Source organism: Schistocerca nitens, chromosome 5 (genome assembly GCF_023898315.1).
Source record: "Schistocerca nitens isolate TAMUIC-IGC-003100 chromosome 5, iqSchNite1.1, whole genome shotgun sequence".
NCBI classification, from domain to species: Eukaryota; Metazoa; Arthropoda; class Insecta; order Orthoptera; family Acrididae; genus Schistocerca; species Schistocerca nitens.
In genome coordinates this window covers 571,726,965-571,745,342 of record NC_064618.1, presented here as the reverse complement: position 1 = coordinate 571,745,342, position 18,378 = coordinate 571,726,965, and the positions used below count along the sequence as shown (strand labels likewise).

General features: G+C 44.5%; 1 protein-coding gene across 1 annotated transcript in view; it reads right to left on the bottom strand.

Moving 5' to 3' along the window:
- LOC126260586 (UDP-glycosyltransferase UGT5-like) overlaps positions 1 to 18,378 on the bottom strand; it is a 128,163-nt gene that overhangs the window by 38,610 nt on the left and 71,175 nt on the right. Inside the window, exons 2-3 of the mRNA XM_049957922.1 lie at positions 17,684 to 17,911; positions 6,512 to 7,327 (exon numbers count right to left, since the gene is read on the bottom strand). Coding sequence (XP_049813879.1) covers positions 6,512 to 7,327; positions 17,684 to 17,911 — 1,044 coding nt within the window. The remainder of the gene's footprint in view (positions 1 to 6,511; positions 7,328 to 17,683; positions 17,912 to 18,378) is intronic.

Sequence of the window (18,378 nt, the reverse complement as noted above, 5' to 3'; positions counted from 1 at the left end):
TGGGAAATGTCGCTACCACACAGGTTGTCATGGATACTCCAGTGGATGGTTGGGAGAAGATCAGGGTTGCAAATAGAAAGACCAATGGCTGAGTAAGTTTCATGTGCTACACTGAAGTGTGTGAAGGAACTAACACTGAAGAGGTAGAGGTCGACCTCGATATCTTTACTATGAGCAGCGATCGTGATTGAAGTTGCCCAAGATTAGGAGAGGCAGGAGCTGAAAAACTAATGCAGACAATAAGTTCTAAGGCACTTCACCATCAGCAGGGAGATGAAGATTACGGATGTTAAAATCCTGAGATGCCCTTAACTGAATTTCCACAGCCTCCAAAGTTGTAACAAAAGGCAGAAATTTGTTATATATAGAGAATTTAGATCATATGGGTAAACACCACCTGACATCCTGTCATAATCAGCACGATACTTAAAATATCCCTAAAAGCCACAAAGTGAAGGGATCCACTTTGCTGGAAACCAGTGCAGAAAGCAGGGGGAGCTTCAGAGATATCATAGCTCACACAGGTGGTGGAAAAACAAGAATTCCACTGGAGAATAGTGCTGTCGTTATTCTGTGAGGGTATGAAGATACCAAGGAGGCAGGTTATGTCCGAAGGTCACTTGCTGCCACTGTTTGAGAGGACATGGTATCAAGACACAGAGGTTCTGAGAGACTGAGTTGTGATAGGGAACCTTTGTAGACACCGGGGTTTCTGCCACATCCACAGAAATAGAACTTTTGAGACAGGGGGATGGGGGGCCATGGAAATTTCCTTCGTCTTTGAAGACTACTTTTGTCTTTCTTTTCTTTGGGGTGATTGGATGTTTGGGAGTACTTCCCTGAATTAGTTCGAGATCAAACACCTCGAAGGCAGCAGCCTGTGACTCCTTCAGCCACTGGCTAATATCCGGTTGCAGACTGGCAGAAACTTTCGAGGGGAGTGTCCTAAGGGACCCCTTCCTGGCATGAGAAGCAGGACAAGGGTAATGTGTGTGGCTGGGTGATGTGAACTGGCGTCCCTACTGACTGGGGAGAATTACTGCCAAGGTGGTTGGGGGAAAAATCACAGGAGAGCCCCCCAATCATCAGGGGTGCAGGCATAGTTGAGTGGCCCTGAGATCTCACTGTAGAATGCATAATGGAGGAGAATACTGTCAGTAGAGAAGCAACATCGTAGGCACTCCTCTTTCTTGGCCTCTTGGCATGTCAGTCAGAACACGTTCTCATATATACACAATCTGAAAACTGTACTGTGTGAGGAGGGAGAACGTTTGTTCTCTACAGTTGACACAGACTGGGAGGAGTACAAGGAATGTCCGCCTGCAACAGTCGTCTGCAATCCTTAGAGACTGGGCTGGCATTGCAATGTTAATACGTGCCCAAATGTCATACAATTGACCAGACAGGGGGGAGGAGACATTGTTTCACATCACATCGGTATACCATCACCTTGATATTTTCAGGCAGCAAATCGCCCTCGAAGGCCAAGATGAAGGCCTCAGTAGCAACCCTATTGTCCTTTGGTTTGCTATGGAGATGACAAAGTGTATAGCCCATCATTCCAAGGTGGCATGTAGCTCATCATCAGACTGCGAGAGGTGGTCTTGATGGAGAACCATGTTTAGGCTATCATGCAGAGTGACTGTCACTGGAATGTTACCCAGCTTGACAAGGAAGTAATGCCTATGACTTGGCAGGGGATGCTGTTTTAATCAAAACTGACTCACTCTTCATTTTGGAGATGGCTCCAAATTCCCAAAGCTTGTTGGCGTCTCTCCAAAGAGTAAAGGCTTTGTGGCCAAAAAAGAACCCCCTCTGTCCTTGCACAGACTAGGGATTTGGGGCCAGTAGTTCCCCATTTGTCACTTTGACATTCTGCCCTCAGGCTGGCCAGGGATGGAAACATTTTGGGGCTGAGCCTCTGCATTGAAAGATTTCAATCCTTTGGAAGAGACTGGTGGGGTCACGTGACCACCAGTGGGAGAAAGCTTCATCCACTTCATATACGAGTCATCTGCTGTAGTGTCATCCACTCCAAATGGGGGCTCTCCCCCTGGGTGCCACCCCTTCACAATGGCTGCCTGGCCAATAATCCACTGCTCTGAAATCCCTGTGCCCCAGTCACAACTGACACATACTCCTTCGTATACAAGTGAAGGTGACAGTTCAGGCACAAATGGTGTGATCTCTGCTTAGTCACGGGGCTAGTTACACACACACACACACACACACACACACACACACACACACACACACACAGCATTTGGCGACCCTCCCTGCATGATCCGCATTTCTGAAAAATTTGGAAAAGTTGTCTCAGGTGAAACCCAACAAAGGGGATTATGTATTTGTTAATGAGAAGAGGGGGTAGAGGGCGCATGTAAGTGGTCTCATCACTGCAGTAATTTTTGAGAATTTCACTTACATCAGCTGTCGTGTGTGTGGATAATACACCATTGATAGAAGATATTTGGACTGATGAGGTCGTAGGTCACTAATTTACTGACTGCTCTCGCTGCGAACTTTCTTCCAAAGAATTCAGTGGGAAATGATATCAGAAGAGGTAGACAGCTGTGTGGCTTGTTTACGAACTTGTTACTTCGTGTAAAATACAGTTAAGTGAGTTTTCTGACTACATGAATGTGTATAGAATAATGTCCAACAACGTACTAACATTTCAATTTCTGCTTAATTCACTGACACAAATTCCTGTTGCAATGCAGATAATTATTACTTTCCCGAATTAATATCTCAGCAAAATTAGCACTGATCGTTTTATTCAAGCCCTTGTTGTGCTTCGGTGATTTTATGAAACTGAGTCGCCTTCTACGATCTTGGCTAAAGCGTTGTGTTGGGCGCTCAGATTGATGTGTAGTAGTGGTAGTAGTAGCAGCAGAAGCAGCAGCAGCAGCAGCAGCACGAGCAGCAGTGTGGTATGAATGTGACAAGTTTTGCTTTCTGACTGGTCTATTTCATCTGCTACGGCTGTAAGTGAGGAAGGTAAGAGGGTCCCTAACGAATGAATGCAATGGTAGTTGCAGCTTGGCCTGTTGCCAAGGGGGGCAGGGAGTGTGTGGCGCGGACCAGCTTAGCTGGACCCTTTCCGCGAGCTGTTTACGTGGACGGCTTATTTCTATCGGCAGTAATTTTTGCTTGGTGCTTGTAATTGTCGTATTATTGAATCTGACAATACCGTAACCAAAACCAAATCTGGGAGACCGAAAAATTGTTGCGACCTGAATAAAAAGACTTATGTGACAGTTCTCGCCTGGTGCATTACAGGGTCGCGATGTAAATATCCCAAACGTCAGCTAGTGTTAGACGCTTCTGCAAACAAATGCTCACATTCGTAAATAATTTTACAGTGACTATTACGGAAATCATGTCTGAACACTGTACATTTGGTTGAAAAGCCATGAACTTAACACGCTTGCCTCGTAACTTGAAGAAACAGATGATATAGTTCTCTGAAGAACTGTACAGTACTGATAATGTTTCAGGGCGCGCAGAATTTCAGTGAGGCAATTATCACAGGAGATCGCGTAGTCTGAAATGTGATGTTTACATAGCACCTGGCGGCCGACCAGCGTACAATATATACAATCCTGTTGGAATAAAGACCTTCTCAGGAAGTAGGAATGCATATTTTGGGATCTTGAGAAATCTGAAGATGAGCAATAAGTTTTCAATCTCACTGGTATGGGGAACAATTTCAAGATAAATATTCCACATGACTTTGTTACTGTAGTCATCGAAGTCAATGTTTCTGAAAACATACACCCAGAAAAAAATGCCCAAGTGAGTTCAGATTTGGATAAACGTACAGCAATGTATCAGAAATAGATGATTAATATTTATGACGTACAATAAGGCCCATCACAGTCTTCATGTGCAGTTGTAAGGATTACTAATGTTCAGAAAGCGAAGGGCGTTGATAAAGAAATATAAACGTGAAACTAAGTCACTAAGCATGGTTGACTGAGGGCGAAATGTCAAATGATGAGCTAGTTCGGACAACAAATGATAGATTTTTGGAAAATGTCAAAAAGTGAAACCTGGGCCCGTACAGAGCAAGCTGTGGTTACTTTTGAGGATCATTAGTCGGCTGACAGGTCATACATAGCGACGAGTGTAGCCTGCTCACGCAATGTGATGACGGCGTGAGTACAATGCGTTGTCCAAACGGCTGTTAGTGATTGTACAACTTCACACTGCCGACCTGACACTAGAGCACTGCTGGAGACTGGACTGGCGGCATGCAAGCGCTTGCATCGACGTCCACTGCTTTTTTACTACTAGGGACAAGTGTTCGCGTCGCTCGGTGTATTTACAGATTACACCAGCCTCAATCTGGCCAACAGTGATGGATGAGTAGTGTAACAATGGTGACAGGAGCAGGGAGATCTGGATTATTGAGCGCCATAGCGGAGAAATATCAAGCTACATCAAGGAGATTGTTGAGCGCAGGCAATGCCCCTTGGCCAGGCACCTCAAAGTCTCATTTCCACAGGCCACTGTCAGGCTACTCGCGAGACAACTATTCTTAGAAGAACGTTGGGATCATGGCTTCCCTTACTGAATATCCAATGGTGCATCTCAGACATTAGCGCTGCGGGGTTCAAATATTCGAAGCTACAGACACTTGTCAGTTTCATCTAACTAGAAGTAAACATTCAGGGCATATTCAGTTAATAATTCACTTTCCATCTTAAGTCTAACATGGGAGCTAACATTGCGCTTTGAATTCCTTCCCGCGGAACGCAAATCACACCCTACTGAGTAGTCGCCTCCGGTTATTACGGTAGGGGTCTCCTCCAGCCTTGTAGCACTTTCCATGAAATCATTTTCTTAAAACACTTCTCTTGTCTTGCGAAAAGTAGATAAGTTGCAGTTAGTCTGTTTCTCTTTCCGCACACCTAATACATTCAGGGCAGATTCCAGCAAACTCACTTCTGATGTTTGCCCCATCGGTAGAGAGAGGATTTTTCCTTAGCATGTGTGTACGACATTCTCCACATTTCTCACTACTTTTGAACTTTTCCGCATTTGCGTTTCACTACAGAATACAAGCAACTTCTTGAAGTTTTGCAGTGCATACGAACGACTGCAGGAGCACGACTAATAAAGCAAGAATCTACCGTCTAATGAGAGTTGAAACAAGATTTCTATCGGTGTAACATTTTACGCGGTGATTGGTGAAAACAGGGAAGCGTAGTTACTTGAGCTTGTATCTGCGTAATTCACGCTATAGTAACAACGAAATAACATCCTTAAGTAGGGCCTACTTCCTGTTGAAACAGCTCTATTGGGAGTTTGTTATTTGCATTTCTGGAAGTTTTACATACTTTGGATGTCTCAAACGCTAAGCGACAACTTTGAATCGCGTATTATTCGCTCGTAGTCTTTGGTCAAAGTAGCTGTGTCGCTGGAAGATTGTGTTTTGTTATCGCTGCTTAGCAGCGTGGAGAGCAGGAGTTCTATCGTAAGTGTAGTAGTGAGAAACGCGGAGCAGAGGACTCGTGGCAATGTAGACGTACAGCTAAGTGAAACAGAGGGGAAGGATTTGATTAGTGATGTAGAATGGAAAGAGTATGAAGGGAAATGTAGCTAACATTTCTTTTATTGGCACTGCAGTCGCGAGTAGTTAGAATCATTGTTGACACACATCCGTATCAGGGACGTTAAGATTCTTAATTAAAGACAGTAATTTTCACTAAGATATTTTTCATGTTTATCAATGATTTGTAAAATTTTTGTGATAGCAAGATTTTGATATCAATGTTGCCCTTTGTCAATGTTAATGAGTGTTGTAACCTGAATTTCATACAATTAATAATACACGAGATAGTTTAAAAAACAGTTTGTTAAAGGAATATTTCACCTAAGAGCAATGTCCACATCCTCGATCCAAGTCAATTTTATTTGAAGCGTGTCTCAATGATGGGTATAAAATAGTTTGTTATCTGGAGCATTGTACTAAACTCTCAGCAAGAAATTCGCACCGGGCGCACATAGCAGCAAGCACCTCGTTTCTCAGCACTGCAATTCGAGGTAATGTATTTTCATTTCTGGATCAGTTTGCTACTAAAATTATCAATGCATGGGGACCATTTCATCAAAAGAATTATTGGGCAGATAATTAACGCTGAGGGACCTCATATTTGAATTGAAGTGATTAATTTTAAGTTCAGGATTTAATCAGTCTGTACATATTACTAGAGATGTTATACAACAGGACCAAATTTTTGTTTTATTTTCTCAGACAGATTTGGTTTCTCTCCCAGTTGGAAATGCACAAAGTCACCCCAAGCTGAACAAAAGCAAAGTTACAACCAACCAAACCGAGTACAAATCCAATGAAAATAATTTATGAAAGGAAACTTTGAATGTGGCGTTAGAACGCCTGGTACATGTGTACTGCTCCCGATGACCAATCGCTGGGGCTGCTTAGTGGGTGCTTTCTTACACTAGGCTTAACTTACGACTACTTACAGTAAGCTGAAGCACTTACCTTTGGGAGCTTCTGCGCAGGCTTGATGTGTATTCCGCCGACCTCCACAACAGCTGGTACAATTGGCCGCGGAGGATTCAGAGTTGGATTTGAATTTACGAATAGCATACTAGTATTTTCAGCGATTTCCTCTAAAGAAGGGAGAGAGTCGCCGAAGTACTTCCTGACGACCGTATTTGTAGGTTTGTTTATATACTCGTAAAAGAATAACTTGCTGTAGGTTACATACCACGTGTTCCTCAGACGCTCAAAGAAGCTCATGTGGTCACTGCTCTGTAGAAACATGTGAGGCAAATAAGACGGATTTTCAGGTAAACCAAAACGATCCGGATTCCACGGCATAAAGACAGAAGAAATTAGTCCAATATTGGGTGCCTGAAATTTGTAGACGAAGGGCAGCATACAGTCAGTCGTGAATGGCTCAGTGAAGATTAGATCGTATTTTTCATTTGACTTCATTAGCTGTTGCATTGCGGGGAACTGCAGCAGCGTATCACATGCGCTCACTGTGAGGCTCTTGAGTAATTTAAATGTTACCGAAGGATCATCTCTACCAAACCTATCGTCCACTGGAATTCCATTCACCACGGAAGGCAGAGAACCGACCAGGCTGATGTCTGTGTAGTTTGGTACGGGCTTAGCTTGAGGGAAGTGGCTGTAGACAAACACCTCGTGGCCCCTGGCAGCGAGCGCCTTCATCACCTCCTCGAACATTACGAAGTGACTCTTTCCTGGATAATCGAACAGACCCAGAATACGAGCTGCATTCGATTCTCCAGCCAGTACTACCATTAGAACCACCTGGAAAGTGTGCATCTGCAAGAGAAAAATCGATGGCTATATTAATAACATGTTTGACAAAAAAATCGTCGGTAAAAATTTAACTAGTGCTGAAGGATATTCCTAATTGCAATTTGCTCAAAATAATTATTCCGCTATCCACTAATTCATATCTTTCCAATAACTGGAAGGAAAGAAGAAAGGAACGTTGGAGTTTTACTTCATGTCGACATTTAAGTCATTAGTGATGAAATACAAACTCAGACTGTTTCAAGGACAGGAAACAAAATCGAACATTCTGTTTCAAAGGAACCATTCTGGCATTTGTCAGTAGTTATTTAGGGAAATCACAGGAAACATAAACCTTGACGGCCAGACACAGATTAGAACCAGTGTCCTCCGAATGTGCTACGTGCTAACAGCTGCCACACCGCTCGTTAACTTTAAGGAAGGTGTTGGCCCACACAACTCCAGAAATGGTATTCGACAATATCGCTCGTTACTTTAGTCATAGATCTGAGAATCATCTCTGGCCTCTTCTGCTTATCAACAGTTACATAAAACTTCCTAGCAAATTAAAACTATGTGCAGGACCGCGACTTGAACTCGGATCCTTTGCCTTTCGCTGGAAAGTGCTCTACCATCTGAGCTACCCAAGCACCATTCACGCCCCGTCCTCACAGCTTTATTTCTGCCAGTATCATGTCTCCCACCTTCCAAACTTCACAGAAGCTCGCCTGCGAACCTTGCAGAAGTAGCACTCCTGGAAGAAAGGATATTGCAGAGACATGGCTTTGGCCGCGAAAGGCAAAGGTCCCGAGTTCGAGTCTCGGTCCGGCATACAGTTTTAATCTGCTAGGAAGTTTCATATCAGCGCACACTCCGCTGCAGAGTGAAAATCTCATTCAGGAAAAAGTTACATAGTCAATTACCAAGACCATTAACCAGATTAGAGCTATTTTGTTGAGTTGCCATGATGTTCATTATCTTGAGAAAGTTTCTCCCTATATGAAAGGAAATGAAATGCTGTTACATAAATTTTTTAGCTATGTTATATTCATTACTTACTGCACAGATGTCCACTGGTTGCTACAGTTGTCTAGCATCTGTCGTTTTCTAGTGTTTCTAGACTTCCACCGCTTTATGCATACTTTGTACCTGTAGAAAATTGCTAAAAAGCGAGTGCAAAATTTAGACCACTGCAGCACTTAGTGGACGCACATGCAGTAATTCAAAAGCATAATACTGTCAAAATATACCACACATATTTTGACTTCCATGTAGGGGGGCTTATGATCTAGACCTAAAGGAGACGAACTAGCGAAAATCTAGTCAATAGTTTTATTAAGGTAAATAATTATGAAGTATTTTTGAATGGCTTGGTAAACATGTATGCTAGTAGTTCTAAATTGGTCTCAAATATTACAAGATTAATGTCGTATGGCTTTGCTGACATCTTAATACACTAGGTGCTGCATTCGCTGAAAAATTCAACATAGCGCTAATGGGAAATTAAAAAAATCCGAGATGGTAGTGGTAGGACTTTATAAAATTCCGAGATGAGTGAATTAGCCCAGATGTACTTTGTAACAGCCCCACCCTCTCCATTCCCCTTCTGATGTCACAACCCAAGAGGATTCCACGTCAAAGTATCTGAGCAACCTGTATTATACCTAAAAACACAAAAATATGCCTGTCACATCACATGTGGGAATATAGCTTCAAAAGAATATGTAATATGTACTGAGTATAACAGTACTTCCAACGTGAAACCTACGTAAGCACCTAAACTTCTGCGTTACCAGTAAATTTCATCTGTTTTATACCTCAAAATTATGTCAAATACAATATGGCCTCGTCGACAAATATTTATCTCTGTGTACTGATTACTTTCTGTAACAGTACACAACATGCGGCTAAAAATACTCTGAGCAGGCAGTTGATACTTTTAGTCTTAGGCCTAAATGAGGCTACGTGCAGAAGCAAACTTTGAAGGAAGATTGCAACCTTTAGCAATCAGAAAGATGGTGCCAAGGCTTTCTAAGAAATTTAGAGACTACTCTCCTTCCTTTCCATAATTAGCTACCTAGTGTATCTCCCAACTGAAATGTGAACATACAACACAGTCTAAGAAAATGGAAAAGTTTCCACACAGATGAAACTTTGGTATCTCGAGAGTATAATCTCTGCATTAAACAAATTATTTCTCAAAACAGGTAATGATTTCAAGTACAGAACACACGTGGAAATGCCGTTTTATGTGCTTTACAACGTTTTTAAAAATGCATATGTCTTTCATAACAGCGCTATTGATAAAAATTTTAAGTTAAAGCAGCACTTCACTAAAGCTCAATCTGTACCACACTTTGCAAGGCAGAGTGGAACATCAAACGAAGTCTTTCCACATCTTAATACACATGGCTCACTTATTTGCACTACTGACAACACTTTCAGGTTTGGCGATGACCTTTGCTTGATCTCTATACTACATGTTGAAGAAACCAACATGGCGAAGATCTGTTCTATAACATTAAGAAAGGCACATCGACATTACCACTAATCTAACTTACAGCTTAAAATGCTTGTTAAGAAAATAGTTTGATCTTCGTACTGAAGCAAAAAATGTTATTTCCACATTTGCATTTGTCAACAACTAGACTCAGTTGGACTAAAACCGATATCAAAGTCAGCCTGTTTTTTGCCAAGAGACATCAAATTCGTTTTATCCACTGAATCAAGAATACAAGCAATTAATATCGAGACAAGGTATTGCAAAGAGCAATGCCACAGGTGGGTGGATACATGAAAATTATATAAAGCTGTGTCACGAATCAGACCAATGATCGCAAGAAAGGTTAACCAGTCCAAGAAAGGTCCTAGAGAAGCATGAACAATCACAAATACTCTCGCATAAGTGCATGGAAGATGCAACTACCTGGCTGCGCAAATCAGTTCAGCAAAACAAAACCATGATGCAAATTAACTGGCTTCACGAATGCCTCACCTTCGTCGATGCAAAGACGTACCATGCTTACCAGTCCGAAGGTGTGTGAGGGTGGAAGAGGGGTCTAGTGGTGGCTGTTAATCCTAAGTTCAGGACGGCCTCCTTTCTACAGCAAGTAGGAGACGATATTGTCATAACTCTCTCGACAATGACCAAGAGCGAGTATCTTCTAAAGTGATGTCCCTCCAGCTGTGAGCCGGCCGGAGTGGCCGAGCGGTTCTAGGCGCTACAGTCTGGAATCGCGCGACCGCTACGGTCGCAGGTTCGAATCCTGCCTCGGGCATGGATGTGTGTGATGTCCTTAGGTTAGTTAGGTTTAAGTAGTTCTAAGTTCCAGGGGACTGATGACCTCAGCAGTTAAGTCCCATAGTGCTCAGAGCCATTTGAAGCAGCTGTGTGACGACCACACAGCGACGAATGCACTGGAGAAATGGTCTAACTATCCTCTACCAAAATTTGGCTGATGCTGCCAGTGTTAGAATCTCACTGGCCAACTGCAGTACAACTCTTGAGTTCCAACCAATAATAATTTAATGGAAAAAGCTTGATTTCCTACTCTTAAAGAATTTTTCATGGTTCACCAATGAAGTATATTTCTCCTTTGGCATGGAGACAGAGGCAGAAAATCTCCAGTATGTAACTGGTTTCAAGTTTCAGAAAATGCAGTAGACTTCCATGTACACACGTGCAGGAACTCCCCACTACCAAAAAAATTACGATGATCCAACTGGAGAAACCTGAACTAAAATTTGAACCAACATTCCAGCTGGTCTCAGCTGGGTGTAACGGCAGCTCCTGCACTTCATAGGGGTTGTGCTCACTCCTGTCTTTCAGAGCTAGGTCCTCAACGGGCACCAGAATCTCCACCCCATCCTCAGACGCAGAGCTTGTAGGTAGAGGTGGTGTGGATGCCACTGCAATTTCCTTGGTCTTAGCGGTCTTCGTTTTTGATTTCTCTTGCTGCTCCTTGAGTTTCCCTGGTTGGGAGGACTTCACTGGCTCAGTCTCTGGGACTGAGGATGAGCATGAAGCCCTATGACCAGCTGCTTTTGAGCTCTTTAGCCACTGGTAGGTGTGGGAAGGGTGTGACCCAAGGGACCACATCCTAGCGAGAGAAGCCGAAGAAGACTTACGCTTCTCCGGCTTAGAAGTGGGGACAGGCGTCCTCGATGGTTGGGGGAGAGGGGGGGGTGTTGCTCCAGAAGTAGATGGTGTGGTAGCAACAGTGAGGGAAATGCCCCCCACCATCAAGAGGGCAGGTGTAGTCTTCCAGCTCTGAGAGGTGACCTGGGTTGGCGGAGCTGATGGTGTCAGAATTGTTTTAGCGGCGCGTAAGACAATGTCCTATGTACAGCATGCAGGCGCTCAAATTTTCTCTTAGCCTCAGTGTAGGTCAGTCGGTCCAGGGTCTTGTACTCAATGATTTTCCTTTCTTTCTGGAGAATCCTGCCGTCTGGCGAGCAAGGCGAATGGTGCTTTCCGCAGATAACAGAGCTGGGAGGTGGGGCACGTGTTGGGATGTGATGACTATCTGCAATCTCGACATGTGACACTGGAAGTAGAGCAGGGAGACATATGGTCGAACTTCCAGCACTTAATGCATCACATCGGACGGGGGACATAGGGCTTTACATCATAGTGGTAGACCATCACCTTGACCTTGTTGGCAATGTATCACCCTCGAATGCCAAGATGATGGCACCGGTGGCAACCTGATTATCCCTTGGACCCCAGTGGACACGCCGGACGAAATGTACACCTCGCCGCTCTAAATTGGCGCGCAGCTTATCGTCAGACTGCAAAAGAAAGTCCCTGTGAAATATGATACCCTGGACCATATTTAAGCTTTTATTGGTATGATGGTTTCAGAAACATCCCCAGCTTGCCAGAAGCGAGTAACGTCCGTGAATGGACAGAGTACGCTGTTTTGATCAAGACTGACCCTGATCTCATTTTGGACATTCCCTCCACCTCCCCAAACAAATCCTCTAAATGTTAAACAAAAAACTGACCTTCATCGTCATGAAAGATTCCCCCCATCAGCTCTCTAACATACAAGGTACTGAGGCGAATAAGATCCGCTGCCATCCTTAGCCTAACGTTCCTCCCATGGTGTGGCCAGAGAGCGGAACGATTTGGGGTTGTATTCCTGTGTGAAGAATTGAGCTCGTAAACCAGCAAGAGATGATGGACTACGCTTCATTCGTCTCATCCACCTTGATGCCACCCACTCCGACCAGGGGCCCTGCCCACAGCGCCACCAATCCACAGCAAAGGCCACCTAGCAGGATTGCCATTGCCAGGAGTCCCAATGCCCCTGGGTGACTGGCATCTACTCCTTGTCATACGTGGGGAGTTAACAACGCAGGCATCAGCACATGGATTCCTGTGTGGTCAGGGGGCTACAACCAACAGGGTACATAGCGGCCCCACCACAATGGACTGGCTACCATGCTGAATATCAGACGCAAACGAGCTAAGAAGTCCATTATCATCGACAGTGCAGAAAGCAGTACTGCACAGAGGGTGGAGGAAAAAAAAACCCAGGAGGGTGTCCTCACCCAACAGTTGGAGGATGAGCAGAAGTGTAGATCCACATCGACGAAGGATGCGTGAGGTGTCAATGCATGATGGACACTATGTACCATGTGAGGCGCCCTTCCCCAATTGGTTCGCTCTTCGGGAAAACTTTGAATAATGGATGCCAAACCCTACAGGGGACCATCCCATATAGACAAACGTGTGAGACTCCTTTAAGTAGCCTCTTACGACAGGCACTAATACCTCGGGCCTATTCTAACCCCTGGACTTGCAAGCGGAATGCTGCTCTGAGATGAAGAGGTTGACACAGGAGAGGAATTCGTGGCAGGCCGCATCAAATCAGTCAGAAAACTTGTGGCACCCTGCCCATTCGTTTAATATAGAGCGTCTAAGAAGCGGTTTTCTCGCATAGCTGGGCAACATACAAGCACATTATCATTATATTAATGGAGCTTATTACAGTAATTGCACTGACTTGTCCTTTTCATAATGAAAAGTCGCAAGCAATTGGCAACCTGCAAATAATGTCCTTCGATATACAATTTCCATTCAAGTAAGTGATAAAGGCACGAGTCTCAGCTAAACAGTTAGGATGACGACTCGTTCCATCTTCTGGTACAATCGACGCAAAGAGGCCACTCCCGTCGTGGTGCGGTCCTAGTCAGCGTACTATCGACTGTCGTCTTCTCACAGCGTTCTCTGCTATTACGTTTTGGGCCGACATGCCGGCGCTTGATGTTACGCCGGAACAAGACTAATGACTAAAAAAGTAGTCACTGCTTCGTGTGCTGGACCTGTTACTGCAGTAGTTCTGACAGGCACCGTGCTTTATGTTCCAGGCTTCAACTTCCTTGTGGACTGCGAATATTTCTCACTGGTATTAATCAAGTCATAGCACAGAAGATAACATCCACCGCACTACTGCTGGACGAGCTTTTAATAGTGTATTAAACAGTTTAGATGCGTTGAAGCCACTGTATGTGTCCATGCTATAGAATCGATGTATTACTCGTATGTCACAGAACAAAAGAGAATACTATCTAACTGGTGGAATCCCGAATTTCAGAGGCCATAGATGTGGACTTTGTCCTTTTGGAGCACAACCAGAGTTCTACAGAAACCGGAAAAATTTCATATCAATGGAAAAATCATCTGTGACGCCAATATAAACAGTTTGAACGTTGTTTCCCGTTGGCCGAATTCGACCCGTGACGCACGCATTTGGGACTACAGTAGAATTGTTGCAAAATTTGAAAGGGTAATGTGTGTTCCTGTTAGAAATAGTGGATACGATCTCTCTGAACATCTTACGACTCCTATGTTTCGACCCCATGTAAGACGTTGCAATAAAGCCCTTATTGCTACCAGATGCGTAAAAGAGTAAATTTGGTTTCCGCAAGAAACGTTTCCAGATTCTCACTAAAACAATGCGAGATAAACAAAACCATTGTGGGAATGTTATTGCGGCTGGTGCAGTTCTGCACAACTTTGTAATGGAAGTTAGATATATGTTTCACCCTGATATTGTGGAGGTGAATGACATCGACCATTATGCATTTCAGCCAGAAGCATATGCTGCAGGCCAAGCTGTTAGGTCTATTATACTTTATTTTCATTGAAAGTATCTAAGTCGCTAGTAAAATGACAAACTAGTATAAAGACCTTTCCTTCTCGAATGAATAATTGATTGACTGGATCTTCACTACTGTGGTGAAATGTGACCATTTTATTTATGTATTATTCTATAGTTACGTTTCTGTTTTCGTTATCCTTTATTTTTCCATTAGGGATTCACATTTTCATTTTATTTTTTTACTTCAGTACACAAAGTTGTACAATAAAGATGTTTTGTTTATTTTTCAAGAAAAACAAGGTATCTACTTTTATAATACTGTTCTTACAAATTAATATTAGACCATGGTAATTAGAAAAATTTCATGTATTGTTGCTGAAATAATAAATATAAGGTCGAATGACAAGAAGGAACATTCCACCATTCCAAAAAGAATCAAGCAAATAAAATGTTTTACCTGTATAAAACATACTCTCATTTACAGAAACCTAAATTTCTCGTGCACTTTGCCTGAAGTACCGGAATTTGCTCCATTACGTTCCTGAACTTTTAACTTCCATTTTGAGGTAATTCTCTTCTTTCATTATTTCTCTGTCTCAACTAAAAATATTTTTGATTATATTGCTCTCGTATTAAACGCATTTTTACGTATAAAGCTAGTCTTTTTTCCAACAACTCCCTGTTTTTCACTACAACCTTATGTTCTCTGCCTTTTTCTTGGGCCAATCTTCTGATTGGCTCACCACAAAATGAAGGCTGAAGTTCGTGACTAGGAAATAACGTTTCACCGTCAGCAATTTCATTGCCCTCTTCCTAGAAGTCAGTGTCATCGATATTACTTGAAACGATAACATCTTCAGTTGTGTCACTGTCAACTCCAACTGTCCCTTCCAGAACTTGTGAGACCAATCAACAACCATTTGGCTTATATCAGCTACTGCACTAAGAGTTTGGAAGCGTCCCTGCAGTCGCGCTATTCATCTGTGTCCTCGGTGGCTCAGATGGATAGAGCGTCTGCCATGTAAGCAGGAGATCCCGGGTTAGAGTCCCGGTCGGGGCACACATTTTCAGCTGTCCACATCGAGATATATCAACAACACCTGTCGGCAGCTGAGGTTGTCAATTAGTCATTTATTCCAGGGAAAAGCTGCACAGTCATCAACAGTAACTGTTAGCTCGGGGTCCCGTGCTCGCTACGCATGTATCCACAAAAGCGTTGTGGACCCCCTGGGGGGCAAATCGTGGTTGAAGATCCTGAGGAGATGTTGCCTCTCAGTAATGTCCAGTGTTTCATCATCTGGTTGTGGGCGGAGTCCAGGCCTGGGGCTGTGTCCCATGAAGAGGTAAGAGCCTGCAAGAATTCCCATTCACAGAAGGCTTAATTATAGGATTCAACGTGATGATGGCTGAAAGAGTGGGTATGTGCAACTCCGTGTGTGCCAGAGAATGGTAGTGGGATATGAAGAGGACGCCAATGTCATGTCATCGCGAAATGTGCTGCGAGGTGTGCTGCAAGAACTGGTCGATCAGTGCACAGAGCATTAGGAAGTTAAGACCCTGGACAGTCTACAGTCAATGGTGGCCTAGAAGGCTACAGAGCTCTGACAAAACCTACGTTGAAGAGGCATTTGTCGTCAGGGAGGAGACATAGCGCTCCTAGCATTAGTTTCTATGAGCCTTAGCATGGAGCCGTGAAGTTGGTCTGTGGTGGGTGTCGTTTACATCCCTGCAGTTCCTGTCAGCAGTCCTAGACGGCGACTGATATATCCTTGGTCCTCCATGGTACCAGTCTATGACGAGGGGGTTTAGTGGATAGGGGGCAGGAGTGCCAGCAGCATGAGGAATAGTGGTAGAGACGTTTTGCACGTCCGCATCAATGGAATTCGAGAGAGAGAGAGAGAGAGAGAGAGAGAGAGAGAGAGAGAGAGCGGTAGGTTTAAGTGCACAGCTGAAGTACATAAAGGGCCCCTGCAGGATGTCAAATTTGGGGAATGATAGAATCACTGGACAGTGGCCACTGTTAAAAGATCATCATGGGATGATGCAGGGCAGGAGATCGTGAGATTGATGTAAGTAAAGGTGCCATGAGCGGCACTGAAGTATGTAGGGAAACCATCATTGAGGAGACAAAGTGTAGTAAGTTGGTCAATTAGGAGACCCCTACCCATTGAAGTGGCACTCCCCACAGCAGGTAGTAGGCATTGAATTCCCCAAAGAGGAGATACTAGGGTGGGAGTTGTTATATTAAGGTATAAAGTGCAATGTAAGGAAGATACCTGTCTGGAGGGATGTACACATTGCACATGGCGATTACCAGAGTCGTATGTATTCCAACCACTATTGCTTCCAGCTTGGTATGAAGGGGGATCAAGTCAGTAATGAAACCTGAACGAACCTAAGTTCAGACCTCACCAGATGCCACCACAGAGTCAGCACAGTTCAGACAGGACGTGTGGTAAACACGGAACATTGGAGATGTATCATCACTGAAGTGTGTTTCTTCAAGAGCAACATAGAACTCCGAATAGGAGGAAACTAGACGTTGTATTTCCGGTAGGTGACGACAGTATCCATTGGAATTTCACTGGATGATTGTGTGGCGAGAGCCCAGGTTAGACATAAAGAAGCTGGGAGGAGGTATTGTCACTGTCAGTGGTCATCACTGGCAAGGATAGGGTGACATCCATAAATAAGATGTCAGACTCATGTTGCAAGGGGGGAGATCCACCCTGGATCATATTCAGAGATTGGTGAGGGGTAATCGACACTGTAACATGGCCAAGACTATAAGCAGGAAGAGCTGCATATTGGGCGACAGAAGAACCTTAGATCAGCAGGGAGCCTGACATCTTTCTGAGAGATGTCACTTCACCAAACTTGGTCTCAATATTCTCCACAAACAAGTGTCGCACCCCAAGATGGAGAGCCTGGCCCTCCTGCCATGTTGTAGCCAGGGAAGGAAAGGCTGAAGGGTAATACAAAACAGCATTCAATGATCCATCATTTGGAGAAACAGCCATTTGAGATCAGCCAAATTTTTGCAGCTTGATACAATTCATATGCCAAGCACCTGACGTGATACCAGCCACACCATTCAGGGACTCGCCCCATGGGTGCCATGCAGCCACAGCAAGGGCCACCTGGCACAGCAGGCGTTGCTGGGAATTCTTGTACTCCAGGAAGAAAAGCTAACATTCCTTGGCGTACATGGGGAGGGAACAGCTCAGGTATCAGTAGTGTCATCTGCTTGTTGGGTGCCTAAAAGCCCCACTACAAGGGCGGGGCGGCGGGAGACGAAGGGCGGGGCGGCGGGAGACGAAGGGCGGGGCGGCGGGAGACGAAGGGCGGGGCGGCGGGAGACGAAGGGCGGGGCGGCGGGAGACGAAGGGCGGGGCGGCGGGAGACGAAGGGCGGGGCGGCGGGAGACGAAGGGCGGGGCGGCGGGAGACGAAGGGCGGGGCGGCGGGAGACGAAGGGCGTGGATGAATTCTTGCTGTTGACACTGGGGAGGGAGTTCTTCCCTCAATGGCTCACACTAAAAGCAGTAAATTTAGAAGTTGAGGTCAAACCTCAAGTGGGCACCTAAAAGCCAAGAAGGATGAAAGAGTACAAACAGAAGGAACTAAACTGCAAGCAATACAGTGAACCAGGTGGATATAAATTGGAACATCAAGACAGTGGAAAGAGGGAGCAATAGGGAAGGAGTGTGGATAGTGTGGGAGGGGCCAGGGTGAAGGAAATGCAGCCAGGGAAGGAAGAATGGGTAGCAATAGCTCGGGGCCCTATGTGCGCCACATACGAAAAGGTCACAAGTCCCCTGGAAGTGGAAGTCATCACTGAAGAAGATTCTACTCCTGTCAATGAGATTCCAGGCTAAATGTACCCGAAACCACTACAAACAGGGTGTTTGGTGGACATATGTCAATGATAATCAGCACAAGGGGCTGCTTGTGCCCAGCGCCTTTGTAT